Source organism: Cryptomeria japonica, chromosome 10, assembly GCF_030272615.1.
Source record: "Cryptomeria japonica chromosome 10, Sugi_1.0, whole genome shotgun sequence".
NCBI classification, from domain to species: domain Eukaryota; kingdom Viridiplantae; phylum Streptophyta; class Pinopsida; order Cupressales; family Cupressaceae; genus Cryptomeria; species Cryptomeria japonica.
Window position 1 is genome coordinate 913,596,071 of NC_081414.1, and position 18,362 is coordinate 913,614,432.

The 18,362-nt window shown below is 38.3% G+C and overlaps 2 protein-coding genes across 2 annotated transcripts; both read left to right on the plus strand.

Annotated features, from left to right (window-relative positions):
- The first annotated feature begins 1,170 nt into the window (after window positions 1–1,170).
- On the plus strand, window positions 1,171–2,561 carry LOC131061705 (expansin-A1). The gene is made up of 3 exons (XM_057995518.1): window positions 1,171–1,416; window positions 1,514–1,826; window positions 1,925–2,561. The coding sequence occupies exons 1-3, from the start codon at window positions 1,284–1,286 to the stop codon at window positions 2,229–2,231; spliced, it is 753 nt and encodes a 250-aa protein (XP_057851501.1). The 5' UTR covers window positions 1,171–1,283; the 3' UTR covers window positions 2,232–2,561.
- A 2,954-nt stretch (window positions 2,562–5,515) lies between these two features.
- Window positions 5,516–7,168, plus strand: LOC131061706 (expansin-A10). The gene is made up of 3 exons (XM_057995519.2): window positions 5,516–5,975; window positions 6,074–6,386; window positions 6,474–7,168. Exons 1-3 carry the CDS (start codon window positions 5,843–5,845, stop codon window positions 6,778–6,780), a joined length of 753 nt encoding a protein of 250 aa, XP_057851502.1. The 5' UTR covers window positions 5,516–5,842; the 3' UTR covers window positions 6,781–7,168.
- The last annotated feature ends 11,194 nt before the right edge of the window (window positions 7,169–18,362 follow it).

Here is an 18,362-nt window from a genome sequence, read left to right on the forward strand (position 1 = left end):
CTTGGCTCTGATACCATGTTGAGACATGGACTAGCTAGGACTCGAACCTAGGACCTTCCATACGCTGCTGGAGTGCTCTACAACTGAGCTACTGGCCCCTCTTGGACCAGTCCATCGTCGGTCCGAGTGTGGCTTAATTCCAACACCAACAGCTAATACCCTAATTAAAACATTAGAAACTCATACTACCTACAAGTAACAGGTGCATCAAGATGTGAGAGGTAGTACCTAATTGGAACGTTAAAAGCTCTTACTATCTACAAGTAACAAGATTTGTTAGATAACTAACAAGATCGGAAAAGGCTATCCCAAGATATATTTAACAAATTATATAAATAAAAAGTTACAATATATAAATATTTAACTCAGCGAGTTCCACAAGATACTTAAAACAAAACAAGAATAGGGTCCGGTACCTTCCAAATATATCAGCAATTTCCTCCTCACGGCCTTCACCTCCACCACAAAAACAAGAAGATAAGGGATTTTTCATTAAGTTTTATGGGATTCTTCATTAAGTTTTGGCTGCTTCGAATACGTTTAAATTTTCACGTTAAGTTAAGTTTTGGCCACTTCGCAGATATTTCTACGGCGAACGGCGGGATGCTCTACTGCCGAGAGACACAAAATCTTGGGAGGGCCCCCATTAATCCCATTACTTCAAATATGAATGAGGCAAAACCTGAGTCTCATAAAGTAGCCTTACCTAGAAAATAAACCGAACAAACATATGCTAAATCCGCCATAGCAAGTATGCTTTGGGTACTCTGCATACCTGCCTTTTTTCCCCTTTTCTAACCTTTACTTTATTCTATCTACCCATTCCACAAGCCGTAGCTACATTTACTTTAGACCCATGTTTTCCCGCGCGTCGGTGCAAAAGAGTGCAAAACAAAAAATATACATTCGCGGCCATCTATGTACAGCAGGGTTTTAATGCTTGGAAGGCTACGCTCCACGAGACCACAGTGTACACTGTATCCCATACGCAGTGGGACCTAAAGCGCCAAAATAACCGTCTTTGTCTCTGCAACTTCTCTCTCTTCAGGATGCCTTGATGGGAGCGTTTCGTTAGTTAGTGGGCCCTCCCTGCATTTAACGTTTTCCCCTTCATCCTTGACTTTCATTACTCCTACTGCCCCACACTAGCCCTCCAAATTTGTATAAAACTACCCCTTCCTCCCACACATTTGCTCATCTGTATTGTGTGGTCTGCTCTAAGAGATAGCTCTCTGTTCTGTGTGCTTTTAGCGGTTTTCTTTCTACACTTTAGAGAGAAGATAATGGCGGCGCTGGTAGTTTTAGGGCTTGCTGTTGTGTTAGGCGTTTTCAGTAGGGGTCATGTTGTTTATGGTTCGGGCTGGACTAGCGCCCACGCTACCTTTTATGGAGGCAACGACGCAACTGGAACTATGGGTAAATACTACTAACTTTAGGTAGTCCTTCCAATGTTAAGTGTTTCAGTTTCAAGGTATTTTAACATTAAGATTTGACACTTCGGTTCTCAATGCAGGTGGGGCTTGTGGGTATGGAAATCTTTACAGCCAAGGATATGGCACTAAAACGGCAGCACTAAGTACTGCTCTGTTCAACAACGGGCTCAGCTGCGGAGCATGCTACGAAATAAAGTGCAACGACGACCCACAATGGTGCTTGCCCTCCTCAATCGTTGTCACCGCCACCAACTTCTGCCCGCCCAACAATGCACTCCCTAACAACAACGGCGGGTGGTGCAATCCTCCCCTGGAGCATTTTGACCTCTCGGAGCCCGTTTTCCAGAACATTGCCAAGTATAGAGCTGGAATTGTGCCTGTCGTGTACAGGAGGTAAGTTTTCTTTAAAACCATTCCTTTTTCTATCCTATGCTGTGACTGAGATTTGAATTAGGGGTTAAGTACATAATCTGTATGATTGTTTGTTGCAGGGTGTCCTGCCACCGCAAGGGAGGAATTAGGTTCACCATAAACGGGCATTCATACTTCAATCTGGTGCTGATCACGAACGTTGGGGGAGCAGGGGATGTGCATGCTGTGTCAATAAAGGGCTCAAAGACTGGTTGGCAGGCAATGTCACGCAACTGGGGCCAAAACTGGCAGAGCAACACTTTCTTGGATGGGCAGAGCCTTTCTTTCAAGGTCACTACCAGTGATGGAAAGACCGTCACTTCCTATAACGTGGCTCACGCTGGCTGGCAATTTGGCCAAACTTTTAGCGGGTCTCAGATACGGTAGCTTCTAGCTAATTTGTAATCACAGCTAGTGGGTATGTTAGCGATGATATATTTTAGGGCTAAGATTCTAGTTTTAGTATGTCTACTCAGCCAGGGACTCTGTTATTTGGGTATTTTGGGTGTTTTGAATGTATTGTGGGGATGCCGGGGTGGCTAGGAAACGCCACCCGTTCCCTTTACACTTGACAAATGGTAGTTGTCTTTTTGGTTATAACTGTAATGTGGTTAATAGGCGTTATCTGGCAGAGGAGGTTTGTCGCCACCCGCACTTACTAACGCCATTTCCAGTGATGTAAAAGAGTGTGTTGTATTCAAGGAAATATTTCCCATACATTGTTGTGCAAGTCTTGTGTCCTCAGCAAGTATAAAAAAGGTATAAAAAAAGTTAAAAAGAAAATGTCAATGTGACACGAAATGTGCATTTAACTGATCTATTTTCTATTTGGCGTTGTACTCATTTCTGGAATCTGATGATAAGTGGTATAACTTTGGTGTGATTTTTTTTCATTTTCTTAAAGTTTATTCAAATTTTAATATGTTCAGTTTTCATCATATTCTTATAGTTTTCATTATATTCTTATGTATATATTCTATTAAGTTTGTTTTATTAATGCATATATAACATACCTTTATTACATTTGGATAAAGGTATTATACATTCTAATATGATTGTGTGCTTTCACAAGGTCATTTTCATGGTTTTCAAGTTGACCTCATGACTGAGGACTTTACCTTTGTCTGTTTAAAGTTCAAATTCAAAATTTGGCAAATTACCTTCTAATTAGATGCTATATGCTATTATTTAAAGGCATTTAATTGTGTTCACTTCATACCCTCACAATATATCGTCTCATTTCAAAGAATTGAAGGGTAGGAGTGAAGGGCACCACATCATGATTGGGTGGACACTAAAGGAAAAAGCAAAAATCTGAGTTAGATTCAACAACCACATCAAAATGTAGAATAACATCAAAATGTAGAATAATATCCAAGTAAAGAAGACAATGATTCTATGTTGAGGTTCAATGTTTTTTTTCAGACCTTTGTTCTAGTCAGCCTTATGTTGACTGTTATGTTAAGGGTTGTACATTCATTTGTAAATGGTTATGCATACTTGCTGATATGTAATCTTGTAATGATTCACCTATTTTCATTTTATATGGCTGCCTATTTGCAGCTCCTATTTCTGTAATCTTTTGCTCTTTTTCAATAAAAAAAGAAGACAATGATCATTTTAAGGATGATAGTGGTTCTTGTATACTTTTTCTCAAATCTTAACATCCATATTTGGGTGCACAAAGATGTCAAGAGAGCCAAAGTAAAGAGCGAAACCCTAATGCCTATAGTAGATTTAGAAAACTATGGCACTATACAAAATTGAGGAATTATCTTGTAAACCAAGAAGACATCAATCATTTTGTTAGCAAGGGCATGGTTGTTGGTGTCAAGTAGTAGAAAGAGAACCATTTTTTCTTGTCATTCACCTTTGGCGCATCTTTTAATGAGACGAGACCCACTAGAATTGCCCTACTATGAACCTTAGCATCCATTTATAGGTGTATTTGTTAGTAGTGAAGTCTAAATGTGGTTGAAAAATTATGGCAGATTTTTATCCTTGAGGCAACAGAGTCAAAAAAAGAGGAAATTGGAAGTCCAAAATTTTGAGGATAACAACTTGATCAATGTATGAGGCTTTGAAGATGTGGTTATGGAGAAAAATACAACCAATACACGTGATGAACAAGATGAACCAATACTCGTGCCAAAAGACCATTGTGAAATTAATTCTAATTATGCTAATTATAATTTGTTAGTCAAATATAACAAATTGTTTGAATTAATTCTATTTAAATGAAGCTCATTTTAGCAATCTCTATCCCAACATAATATTGTGTAATTAATTCTTATTATGCTAATGACAATTCATTATCCTTACAAAATCTTGAAAAAGATATCTCTTATATGATGGATATATTGAAGTCTGTATTGTGTTGTTTCAAGATCTATGTTCTTGCCAAGATAAAACTAAATTCTTGATGGCTCAAACAAGGCCTGTTTCCTAATGAATTCCTCGGAAATGGAAACAAATCAAATATAGAGAAATTATGAGGTACCTCTAAATTACCCTTTGGTATTGGAGTTTCTCTCTTTGATATGTGGAACTAGTATCTTAATAAAGTCAAGAATAAACATTTATTTAATTAATTAGTCATTACTTATATTAACATATTTGGGATATTCATAATTTGAAACAAATGTTATACATTAAGCCCTGAACATCATATCCAATTTCTACAAGATTATAATTTTGACTTAGCATCGAACATGATACAGTTTAATGCCTAGTTTCAGTGTTCAAGTTTTGCATCAACTTTCAAAAGCATACACCAATAAAGGGATACATTTCCAACTTCACTGGACCTAGGAGAGCTTATTTATTAATTGTACTGAGATCATTGATTCATCATTACCACTTTCATCTTGGAAGAGATTCTTCCACATGTTTGGCTAACTACACATTACATTGCATTATCTTGTCGTTGACTAAGTCTACTTCTAATGCTAAAAGTTGCTATATAAACATTTCTCATCATCATTTGAAAACAATTAGTTCAATGAGTTTGTGTTCCTAGCTTAACATTAACATCTCATTGCAATCATTTGAATTCTTTAATTTACACATAATGGTGTGTATATGTAATCAACTAGTTGTGACCTAGCATGTTAGGAACCCATTGTAACATACTATAATTCATTTATGAGTGCAAATTATTAAAAATCATATGATTGTTTTATTGTTTTATAGTATAATTTTTCATCATATTACATAATTGAATAATCTTTTATTAAATCCTTCTTTCATAACTATTTCAAACAAAAGTTAATAATACTAAAAACATTACCATACAAATTTCAAAATAACCAAAAACCTCCATATACCTCAACCAAACCCTAGAATTACATCAACAATCATAAATTAAAATTAAATGTTGATGTAAATAAAATGGTCGCTATTTTGAAACTACAAATATAATTTAGTCGAATAAAATGGTACCAGAAAGGAGAAAGGTAATAAGGTAAGACTAAGTACTGAAAAGAACATTGGACAAGGGGATGCCATGACGACATTCCATCGACAGAAAGATGCAAAGACAGCCTCGAATTATGCTTTGGCTGTCCTGTAACTAACCTTCGGTCATATTCTCTACACTTTTGTTAGTTAAAGAATTTTGCTTTAAACAAGTCGGCTTGAAAAGTTGGAAATGCCGAAGGATCTATTCAAACGGTTGTAGTAAATTTTGAAAACAGAGGCCACTACAGTCTAGTCTCTGCGACGCCCACTGGGCTCCAAAGCCCCAAGTAACCGTCTTACTGTTTGTTAGTGGGCCCATCTTCCAGGCTTTTACCTTTTCTCCCTTCTTCCTTGCTACTAGCTAGGTGTTATAATTTATTCCTACTGCTACCCTTTATCCACAAAACAGGGTCTACAAACTTGTATATAATATATCCCATCACCCCTGCCATTTGCATGTATGTTTCTACTCTGCACTAAGAGGAGTGTTGTTTGCATAGCCTGTCTGCTCTACAGTTGGTGTTGTTTGTCTGCAGCAAATGGCGGTGCTGGTAGTGTTTAGGCTTGCTATGGTGTTGGGCGTTTTCACTGGAGCTCAGCTTGTTTATGGTTCAGGCTGGACTAACGCCCACGCTACCTTTTACGGAGGCAGCGACGCATCAGGAACCATGGGTGTGTAGTTGTACTCGCTTTAGTTAGTCCTTCCAATGTTGAGTGTTTCAGCTTCAGGGTTTTTCAAACAGTAAGATACATTTTGGTTTTAAATGCAGGTGGGGCTTGTGGGTATGGAAATCTTTACAGCCAAGGATATGGCACTAAAACGGCAGCACTGAGCACTGCTCTGTTCAACAACGGGCTCAGCTGTGGAGCGTGCTACGAGATAAAGTGCAACGACGTCCCACAATGGTGCCTCTCTTCCTCAGTCGTTGTCACCGCTACCAACTTCTGCCCGCCCAACGATGCGCTTCCTAACGACAACGGTGGGTGGTGTAATCCTCCACTTGAGCATTTTGACCTCTCGGAGCCCGTTTTTCAGAAAATTGCCAAGTATAGAGCTGGAATTGTACCTGTCGTGTACAGGAGGCAAGTTTTCTTCAAATCATTCCTTTTTGTTTTCCATGGTCTGACTGAATTCGGGCTCAACAGGTTCTGGCTGTTTGCTTGTTGCAGGGTGCCCTGCCACCGCAAGGGAGGAATTCGATTCACCATAAACGGGCATTCATACTTCAATCTGGTGCTAATAACGAGCGTTGGGGGAGCAGGGGATGTGCATGCGGTTTCAATAAAGGGCTCAAAGACTGGTTGGCAGGCAATGTCACGCAACTGGGGCCAAAACTGGCAGAGCAACACTTTCTTGGATGGGCAGAGCCTTTCCTTCAAGGTCACTACCAGCGATGGAAAAACCGTCACTTCCTACAACGTGGCTCCCTCTGGCTGGCAATTTGGCCAAACTTTTAGCGGGTCTCAGATACGTTAGCTTCTAGCTAATTTGTAACCACAGCTAGTGGGTATGTTAGTGACGATATTAGGGCTAAGATTCAAGTTTTAGAATGTCTTCTTAGCACAGGGACTCTTTTTATTTGGGTATTTTGGTCTTTTGAATGTATCGTCGGGATGGCGCGGTGGCTAGGAAACGCCACCCGTTCCTTTTACACTTGACAAATGGTAGTTGTCTTTTTGGTTATAAATGTAATGTGGTTAATAGGCGTTATCTGGAGGAGGAAGTTTGTCGCCACCCGCACTAAAAAACGCCATTTCCAGTGATGCAAAAGTGTGTTGTTGTATTCAAGAAAATATTTGGATACATTCTGTAAATCCTGTCTCCTCTATATTTGAATTCGCTTATTTTACAAGTTTAAAATTAACTTTTAGTCAAAATTTGTGTCATTCGAGGGAATTAATCGTTGGACTTTTAGCGGGTTTCTCTTGGAGGAAGATTTCAAAATTTAATCCCATATAAATTTTTTTGTAAGCGCCGTGAATGCCTATGAATCGGCAACGAGATTTACGTTATAATATGTTTTAGTGTTTCAACATTGACCTTTGAGTTTAGTTGTTAAGACGCGAAGATCTTCTACTTGGGATTAAAAATCACGCTCTGACAAAAGTGTAAAACGAGTTAAAAAGAAAATGTCGATGTTACACGAAATGTGCATAACTGATCTATTTTCTATTTAGTGTTGTATGTGTAATTTTCTTTTATTTTATTAAATCTTATCTAAGTTATATATATATAGGCATAAAAACATTTATTGTCACATTTAGATAAAGTTGATATACATTTCAATATGATTGTGTGTTTTATGAAGGTCATTTTTATGGTTTTCAAGGTGACCTCCAAATTGAGGACTTTACCTTTTGTCTTTTTAAAATTCAAATGGAAATTTTGGCAAATTTACACTCAAATTAGACGCTGTATGCTATTATTTAGGTATTTAATTATGTTCACATCCACACAACATGTCATCTCATTTCAAAAAATTGAAGGATAGGAGTGAGGAGTACCACATCATGGTTGGGGAGAGAACCAAAGGAAAGAGGAAAAACTTAAAGCTAGATTCAACAACCACATCACAATGTAGGATAATGCCAAGTGAATAAGACAATGATCATTTTGAGAGTTACGATAAGGATGATAGTGGTTCCTCTATACTTGCCTTGCTTAGATCTTAATATCCATATTTGGGTGCATAGAGGTGTCAAGAGAGCCAAAGGAAAGAGTGAAACCCTAAAGCCATAACTAGATTTAGAAACCATGCCACCAAACAAAAGCGAGGAATTATCTTGTAAACCAAGTAAAGAAGGCATCAATCATTTTGTGAACAAGCGCATGGTTGTTGAAGTCAAGTAGTAGAAAGGGTGTCATTTTTTATTGTCATTCACCTTTGACATATCTTTTAATGATGTTAGACCCTCTAGAATTGCCCTACTATGAACCTTAGTATCCACTTATAGGTGTATTTGTTAGTAGTGAAGTCTAAATGTGGTTGAAAATGATGGCTAGATAGTTTGGAGAGATCTCCATCTCTGAGGTAACACAGAAAAAAGAGGAAATTATAAGTCCAAAATTGAGGACAATAACCTTATTAATGTAAGAGGCTTTGAAGATATGGTTATGGAGACAAATACAACCAACACACGTGATGAATAAGATGAACCGGTACAATGCCAAAAAGACCACTATAAAAACAATTCTTATTATGCTAATTACAATTTGTTATTCAAGTATTACAAGTTGTTGTAATTAATGGTATGTTGCTAATGGGCATCAAAAAATGGCTAATGATAAATAGGTGTTGTCTTCCACTATGTTTCATTGTTCCTTTAATATTTATTTATCCATGTTGTTTAGTTTCTTTTGCTAGTCAGTACTCATTATGTTTGTCTAATGACTACAATGCCTTTGTAAAAGATTTCAAAACCTTGAAGACTCAATTTGTTAAAAATCAAAATTAAAAAAATATAAACATGATTTTAGGTAATTTGTTGAGATGTTTAGATGCAGAAAAGATACAAAATTAGTATATGATGTTTGGCACAAAACAATTTCATATAACAATTCAGTAAATGGGTAAGTGCACAAAGATGGTGGTAAAAAAGGGGGTATAAGTGGACACTTTTTTTTTTCCTTCTGAAATCAGGTGAACTTGAACTTGGAGGCAAAATTGGAAAGTCATCCACTCAAGATATGAAGATAATCAAAGAACAAATATTGTAGTACTCTAAATCTAGTTTCCAAACTACTAAAATGTTTCAAAATTGGATAAGATTAAGGGGGTCAAATCCTTCATGCATGAAAAACTAACCCTGATTTTTTCTGAAAAACATAACATAGTGTCTGACATGCGCATCAAAAAAGTCATAGTTAGATTTAGTATTTTGACAAATCCTTTGGCAGGAAGATAGTTAAGAGTGAGCACTAGAAGATGTGTATTTGTTTGTAATTTTTTGTTGAGTATTTTTTTTTTTGTGATTTTTCCAATCGAGCACATCCTAAAAAATTAGGTACATGTTCATGCACGAAGCATAAGTTGCACTAAAAAAATCGAAAATACAATTTTTAATTTTTTAATTTTTTTTGTAAAGAATCAAGTGCGCTACAATAATATATAAAGTTTTTTAAATTTAGATAAGTATATCAAAAGTTATTCAAAAAATGGTGCACCTATGTCTGTGAGAACTGTGGAGACACTGGTAAAAGAAATTCAATAATAATAAGTTATTGTTGTTCAAATTGAAAAAAAATTATATGGTTAGAAAGCTCAGAAGATGGGTGAAAATATGGTGGCAATTTTAGAAATACCCACTTGATGAAGTGTAAACCTGATGATGACAAAGTCGATAAACCAAGTTGATAAAATAAAACACATCAAAAATGAGAGAAATGGAGGGAAATCAAACTTCCAAACCGTAGCTTTGTCATCCAGACCTATTTCCAAGCCTAAACAGTCAAAAGCGCGTACAGGGTACTACAACTTTAAAAAACGTGTACGGGGGTACTTATGGTGTAAGCAGCGTGTACGCGCTCGTTTTCCCATAAACATTGCGTACGTGCTATTGTATAATATGACATTCTATATATAATATGTGTATAATATGATATTGTATATATAATGTGTATATACATATAATATATTATATATATATATATATATATATATATATAATATATTAAACATATATATACACATGTAAGTGTATTATCTCCCCCTCTCAAACGCATACAAGGTGCCTCTCTCTCTCTCTCTCTCTCTCTCTCTCTCTCTCTCTCTCTCCCCCCTTCTCCCTTCCTCCATACTCCATCCCTCTCTCTCTCTCTCTCCCTCTCTCCCCTTCTCCCTTCTCCCTTCCTCCATACCCTCTCTCTCTCTCTCTCTCTCCCTCTCTCCATACCCCATCCCTCTCTCTCCCCCCCCTTATCCCTTCCTCCATACCCCATCCCTCTCTCTCTCTCACTCTCTCCCCTTCTCCCCTCCTCCATATCCCATCCCTCTTTCTCTTCTTCTCTCCCTCCCTCCCTCCATACCCCACTGCAACTATGTCTACACTTCTATAGAAGCAAGTGAATTTATTTCTTGTCTGCAACTTCCTCTTTGATTTTTATCATGTATGCTCTCCTAAGAAAATTGACTGATGGATTTGTGTGTGTATCTTGAATTGGAGGAATAGGGTTTGAAATTGAACCATGAGTGTATTACCGTGACAAACAAGGAAACCTGCAGTAGTATTCTTCTCGAATGTGTTTTTAATGAGCAAAGCAGATGTGGAAAATAGTGTCAACAAAGCAACATGATGAGTCAGAGTACTTGCAATATGTTTTTCAGAAGGAAACAACAGGTAGGAAGAGAAAGAGGGAGAGTAACACAGATGATGTCCGGTAGAATGATAGTGGTGGGTATGCGAGAGTTCCCATGTTGTTACACAACGTCTGTCACCTAAAGAAATTAAAGTTTGTTGTATGCATGACAGTGGTAGTATATGATGATCATCACTTGTCAAACAACTTGGAACGATACATACCCATGAAAGAAATCAAGTGTCTAATTCCTATAGTCATAATCGAGATCAGTCTTATAACCTTACAAATTTAATAGCATCATATGCTTTAGAACTTAGGTAGTACTCTTAGGGTTAGGTCACGCTCTTACACTTGCTTTTCAACGAAGCCTCGTTGTTTGTTTGCTTGGAGTCTCGATGACTAATGGATTTGTGTGTGTATATTGAATAGGAGGAATAGGGTTTGAAATTGAAGCACGAGTGTATTACTGTGACAAACAAGGAAACCCACAACAATATTCTTCTCGAATGTGTTTTTAATGAGCAGAGCAGATGTGGAAAATAGTGTCAACAAAGCAACATGATGAGTCAGAGTACCTGCAATATGTTTTTCAGAAGGAAACAACAGGTAGGAAGAGAAAGAGGGAGAGTAACACAGACGATGTCCTGTAGAATGATAGTGGTGGGTATGCGAGAGTTTCCATGTTGTTACACAACGCCTGTCACCTAAAGAAATTAAAGTTTGTTGTATGCATGGTAGTGGTAGTATATGATGATCATCACTTGTCAAACAGCTTGGAACGGTACATACCCATGAAAGAAATCAAGTGTGTAATTCCTATAGTCACAATCGATATCGGTCTTATATCCTTGCAAATTTAATAACATCATATGTTTTAGAACTTAGGCAATACTCTTAGGGTTAGGTCAAGCTCTTACACTTGCTTTTTAGCGAAGCCTCGTTGTTTGTTCGCTTGGAGTCTCGTTGTATGATGTTCTATTCATAACTTTAAATTTAATATATCATTTTATTAGCCCACCATATGACCCCTTAGGTGTCATTAGAGGTCATATGGTGTCCTGTGACCCCTTAAGACCCCCTGGGACACTAATGACCCATAACAACACCATATGGTGTTCTAAAGGGTCCTATGGTATTCTATGACCCCTTAGGACACCATTTGGTGTCGTTATAGGTCCTATGGTGTTCTAAGGCATAATATAGTGTCATATGACCCCTTAGATGTTGTTAGGGGTCATATTTGTGTCCTGGATTCGATATATCTTCCTCTCCCTCTGTCCCCCCTCCTTCTTCTCTCCTTATCTCCCCCTCTCTCTCGCTCCCCTTCTCCTTCCTCCATACCCCATCCCTCTCTCTCTCTCTCTCTCTCCCCTTCTCCCTTCATCCATACCCCATCCCTCTTTCTCTTCTTCTCTCCCTCCCTCTTTCTCTTCTTTTGTAATTCTTGATAGTCACAATTGAGATCAGACATATGGTGTCCTGTGTCCTTTATCTCTCCCTCTCCCTCCTTCCCTCCCCCCTTTTCTCTCCCTCTCTCCCTCCCTCTACCTCTCTCCCTCTCTCTACCTTCCCTCCCCCTCCCTCTCTCTTCCCTCTCTCTCCTTCCCTCTCTCTCCCTCTCTCTCCCCCTCTCTCTCTCTCTCCTCTCCCCTCTCCTCTCCCTCCCTCCCATACTCTCCCTCTCCTTCCTCCATACCCCTTCTTATCTCCCACCCTCCCCCTCTTCTCTCCCTCTTCTCCTTCCCTTCCGCCCCTTTCCTCTCTCTCTCTCTCTCCTCCGCTCTCTCTCTCTCTCTCTCTCTCTCTCTCTCTCTCTCTCTCTCTTCTCTCTCTCTTCTCCCCACTCTTCTCTCCCTCCCTCTACCTCTCCCCCCTCTCCCTCTCTCTCTTCTCTCCCACCCTCCCCCCTCTTCTCTCCTCTCTCCCTCTCTCTCTCTCTCTCTCTCTCTCTCTCTCCTCTCTCTCTCCTCTCTCTCTCTCTCTCTCTCTCTCTCTCTCTCTCTCTCTCTCTCTCTCTCTCTCCCTCCCTCCCTTCCTCCATACCCTTCTCTCCCATCCTCCCCTCTTCTCTCCCTCCCTCCCTCCTCCCTCCCTCTACCTCTCTCCCTCTCTCTACCTTCCCTCCTCTCTCTCTCTCTCTCTCTCTCTCTCTCTCTCTCTCTCTCTCTCTTCTCTCTCTCTCTCTCTCTCTCTCTCCTTTCCCTCTCCCTCCTTCCCTCCCCCCTCTTCTCTCCCTCTCTCCCTCCCTCTACCACCCCCCCCCTCTCTCCCTCTCCCTACCCCCTCTCCCTCTCCCTCCTTCCCTCCCCCCCTCTTCTCTCCCTCTCTCCCTCCCTCTACCACTCCCCCCTCTCTCTCCCTCTCCCTCTCCCTCTCCCTTTCCCTCTCCCTCCCTTGCCCCTCTCTCTCTCCCTCTCCCCTCTCCTCTCCCTCCCTCCCCTACTCTCTCTCTCTCTCTCTCTCCTCTCTCTCTCTCTCTCTCTCTCTCTCTCTCTCTCTCTCTCTCTCTCTCTCCTCTCTCTCTCTCTCTCTCTCTCTCTCTCCTCTCTCTCTCTCTCTCTCTTCATTCACATCTTTTCTACTACCAATAGTGCGTACGGGGTGCTGGAAACTATTAGTTCACTGCCCCGCCATAACTTTTTTAAGGCAAAGGAGCGCATGCGTGGTACTTATTACTTGTACTGAGCCCATTATTCGTTACCTTGCAATAACATTTTTTAGGCTTAGGAGCGCGTACGCGCTACTTATTAGTCCAGAATGGGAAAAAAGAATACCATTGGGCTTGTCAACATTTTATGGACTAACAATGCATACGCGGTTATTAATGTAGCACGTACGCGTTTATAGACATAGTTTTAGTTGCCCAAGAGCCTTAACGACCTCAAAATAAGTTTTTGAGGTTGTTGAAGGCCCCACTGGAACTGTGTCTGCACTTCTATCACTGTTTTATACATAGAAGTAAATGATTTTTTGTTTTTGCATGATTTCAAATGATTGAATTGTTGTTCTTATTAGTTTTTGTCAATAGTATTGTGATTGTTTAATAGTTTTGATTCCAAAAAATAGTGATAAGATGCATATTTATGGTTATTTATTTGTTTATGAAATTTTGTTTACATATATATGTTATATGATTCTATTTAGGACAACCGATATCAACCATGGGAAAGAACAAGCGAGGAATGTGGAACAACGAGAGACTCAAAAGGAAAGACAAAGGCAGTGTTAGAAGAAATTGCGTGACATAAGAACAATGGGAGAAGAAGGTATGTCATCCTCAACATCTCAATTCGATTTACCAAACGAATATAATGCACCTAATGCAATTGAAGAAGAGACATTTGATTACCGTTTGAACCTAATGCAATTGAAGAAGATAACGCATTGAATAATCAATTAAATGATGAACATATTACACCTTCTCTACTTGATGAATTGAATGTACATAATGCATCGATGTTAACACCTCCTAGAATCATTCGTAGGAAACCAAAGTATCTAATTGACATTGATGAGAATATATTGAAGTCAATGCCCAATAAAATGAATGAACGAACTTGTAGGAGAATGGTTAAAAGAATATGGCAAAACTATTTTAATAGCTTAAATCAAACCGCAAGATGTCAATTAATTGTTCAAGTGATTAAAAATTTGAATTTTAGAGAGACAATGAAAATTCTAGGCCTAAGATCATCTGAAAGTAACAATGAAAGAACTATTGTGAGAAATCTATTTGATGCATATCAAGCTATTGGTTCAAAGTCACATAGTAAAGATTCTAATGATACTCGACGTGTCATTACATCAACCATAATGAACAAGAAAATAAAAAAAGATCATTTGATAAGCAAAACAAGTAAGTCATTAAACGTTAGTAGAACAACATTAAGTAAAGCATTAAAGAGGCGGGGAAAAATAGAGGAACCTAACAATAATTCTCTTTGGGCATTCTCGGGTAGACTACCATGCAAAGACAAGGTTGTTGTTGATGCACTAAAAACATTAATTGAATTTTTTTGGCATGACAACACAAGAGTTTCACCCAACCAAAGATATGTTGTTAGAAGGCGAGTTGGGTCTACAAATCGTGAGCCACATGCCAAACACTATTTGGATATGACTCAAACTAAATTTTATGAAAGATTCCTTCAAAAGTTTCCTCAAATAAGAATTTCTCAAAGATTTTTAGAAATGGAAAAGCCTTTTTATATTAAGATTAATCATGTACGCACCACGTGTTGTTGTAGGATGCATATTGAATTTTCCATGCATTATGATATTTTTTGTCATATTTGTTCTACTTTGCACACTAACGATGTTTTGCAGGAATGTAATATACAAGCACCTCCTAAGTCGATAAGAGAATTTATTTCAAGTGTGCTATGTAATAGACATGATGGTTGCATTTATTATAAGATGCCTTGTTTGGAAGGTTCTTGTGCTATATGTGGTGGTTTGCAACGTTTACCAAGATGCGTACATTTGGAGAGAACACATGAAATTGGTACGAAACTAGTTTCTTTCAGAAAATACAAGACAATCACATATGGAGTTAAATATGGAAAAGATTTGAAGAGATGTGAGCTAGTGAAAAATGATATATGTGTAGCTCAATTTATGAAAATATTTCAAGAGAAACTAGTGTATGAGTACATAATGCATACACATAGAGCTTGATGGTTAGATGAGCAATTCAAGTTATGTAAGGACACATTTCCTCTTGGCACCATTGTCTCTATCGTTGATTTTGCTGAAAATTATACACTACAACCTCAAAATGAAGTGCAATCCATGTATTATCACTCTACACAAGTTTCTATTTTTGTACACATAGCATTCATGCATGCAGATGATAGCATAGAGGAGGATAGCAAGGTTGTAAGAGAGTATCACTTATACATAAGTGATGATCGTACTCATTCATCGGAGTTTGTACAAGGATGCTTTAAATTTTTCTATGATAGTTTAAGGAAAAGGAACATACGATACAACCAACACTTAATATGGTTAGATAATTGCACTGCACAATTCAAGAATGCAAGGATGTTTTATTGGTTGACAAGGATGCATATGACAAGCGTTGTACAATATTTTTGGAATTTCACTGAGGCTAGACATGGTAAGGGAGAGCACAATGGTGCAGGAGTAGGTGTGAAAAGATCCCTAGCTAGGGAAGAATTGAAGTACGAAGGTGGTGCTGAGTTGATAGATGCAGAAACAATTGTGTGATGGTGTAAGTCTACGATGGGTCCAGGTAATCCAGGTACGTCAATGGTTCGTAGATATTTTTGGTTGATCACTTAATCTAACATTGAAAACTATCTAGATTGTTGTACAGTTGCAGGATCGAGTGACATGCACTCATTTATGACTTCAAATTCAAGTTCACTAGTAATTTATACGAGACAGATGGTATGTTTTTGCTCTTCATGCATGTATTGTTTATGGGAAGAATGTGAATCACAAGAGTGGGTTGACAAATGGTCTTGTAGACCGTTGGTTCCCATTGATTCATATCAAATTCCCAAAGCACTACAATTGAGCCAGATGGAGACATCAGTGGATTTTGACCATGTATCCGACCTAGTGGATTCAGATGATTTTTTGAGTTAATTTTTTTGCAATTATTCTTTTTGGTTCATTTTGTTGTACATCATACTTTATTTTTGGTATTAATTAACACTTTATAAAATGCAGGTCATGTGTATGTAGTTGTTGTAGAAGAGAACAATGAAGAAGGAACAAATTACTATTTGTGTCGTTGTGTTGAGCCTTAAAGAAAATTGACATCCACAATCATTGACGGAGAGGGTATTGAGTACCCAATAGGATCTGTTGTCATGACAGGAACATGGCTTCGTAGATACCCTATCAAGAATTCTGATGTTTGGTTGTTAGAGGACTTTGAAACACACAGACATATTCTTCATTTCTCTAACCTTGTTGTTGCATCAAATATTCATTTGATGAAGTATCATGGTAGACCTCATAACAAGATTTTATGGAAAGTTCGTGAATCTGACCATGAGGCAATACTTGACACAATACGGGTTAGAGCTGATCTTGAAGGCTCACTTGATTGATTCTACAGTTCAGAGTAGAATGATTTTAAGAATTTTGTATAAATCGTCGATGAATTGTTCTATATTCATTTTTTATATATAAATGCCCATGAGCTGATTTTTACATGTTTAGGGGCATAATTTTGTATATTTAAATGGCAATGAGCTGATTTGTACATATGTACATGCCAAATTTTGTATATTAAAATGGCGATGAGCTGAATCGCACATATTGTAATGCCAAATTTTGTATAAAAGCCCATGAGATGATTTGTATATTAAAATGGTGATGAGTTGAATCACACATATTGTAATGCCAAATTTTGTATAAAAGCCCATGAGATGATTTGTAAGACATTTTTTTGTATAATCAAATAGCCAAGAGTTGATTTGACCATATTTAGAGGTAAATTTTTGAATAATATGTGACAATGTTTTGTGACTATTTTGTGTCTCAATGTTTTGTGACTATGTTTTGAGTATATGTGATGTGTCCTTGGTCAATCATGAGCATTCTTGATTCTTGTATATTCATGGAGAATTATTTTAGTCATTATCGAGTCATAGGGGTCATAGATTGAGACTAGATACAATTTGAGCAAAAATTGTCATTGTTGTCAAAAAAATTGTCAAAAAAGTTGTCAAGCAACTTCTACATTGCGTCGGTATGGTATGACTCTCGACGTTTTGACACTTTGGGATGCACGATAGGGGCATGCCTAGCGTAAACGTGCCCACCCGGATGCGCTCGCGATGTCGGTTTGTGCACACAACGAACCAAATCAATTCTAGCCAATTTGGCAACTTTGCATTGCATGCAACTGATGGTTTTTGTAGCAGGTGAAAAAATGCTACTAATTGAAAATGACTCTGATTCGTCAAAAACCGAGATAGACCATTGTAGAGGAGCCTCACGCGACCTCACAGGTTCAAACGGATCGACCATATGTCATGGATTTGAAGAAATAGTCCGTCAAATTTTGATAATTTTTTGGACTCAGGGCACTTGAGAGATCGTACCAATACGACATGACTCTCGACGTTCTGACGCTTTGGAGTGCACGATAGGGGCATGCCTAGCATAAACTTGCCCACCCGGATGTGCTCGCGACGTCGGTTTGCGCACACGATGAACCGAATCAATTCTAGCCAATTTGGCAACTTTGCATTGCATGCAATTGATGATTTTTGCAGCAGGCGAAAAAATGCTACCAATTGGAAATGGCTCCGACTCGTCAAAAACTGAGACAGGCCATTGTAGAGGAGCCTCACACGACGCCATGGGTTCAAATGGAGCGACCATATGTGTCCTGGATTTGAAGAAATAGTCCATCAAATTTTGATAATTTTTTGGACTCAGGGCACTTGAGAGATCGCACTGGTATGGTATGACTCTCGACGTTTCAATGCTTTGGGATGCACGCCAGGGACATGCCTAGCATAAACCTGCCCATCCAGACGTGCTCGAGATGCTGGTTTGTGCACACGACGAATAAAATTTGACCATTGCAAGTGTGAGGGTGCTCTCGCACCAAACACATATTGTTGCTTATATTCATATTGTTGATTTTTGTTGTTTATATTTATATTGTTGATTACATATGCAAATATTCATTTAAATTTATAAAAGGGAAACTACCAAATACAACGAATACACAATAATGAATTGAATACAAGGAGTTTTGTAGGGTTAATTCA

Excerpts from the sequence above, each read along its gene's own strand:
- LOC131061706 (XM_057995519.2), top strand. The coding sequence starts at position 5,843 with ATGGCGGTGCTGGTAGTGTTTAGGCTTGCTATGGTGTTGGGCGTTTTC. Across the intron at positions 5,976-6,073 it reads CGACGCATCAGGAACCATGG|GTGGGGCTTGTGGGTATGGA; the intron begins GTGTGTAGTTGT and ends TTTTAAATGCAG. Across the intron at positions 6,387-6,473 it reads GTACCTGTCGTGTACAGGAG|GGTGCCCTGCCACCGCAAGG; the intron begins GCAAGTTTTCTT and ends TGCTTGTTGCAG.
- LOC131061705 (XM_057995518.1), top strand. The coding sequence starts at position 1,284 with ATGGCGGCGCTGGTAGTTTTAGGGCTTGCTGTTGTGTTAGGCGTTTTC. Across the intron at positions 1,417-1,513 it reads CGACGCAACTGGAACTATGG|GTGGGGCTTGTGGGTATGGA; the intron begins GTAAATACTACT and ends TTCTCAATGCAG. Across the intron at positions 1,827-1,924 it reads GTGCCTGTCGTGTACAGGAG|GGTGTCCTGCCACCGCAAGG; the intron begins GTAAGTTTTCTT and ends TGTTTGTTGCAG.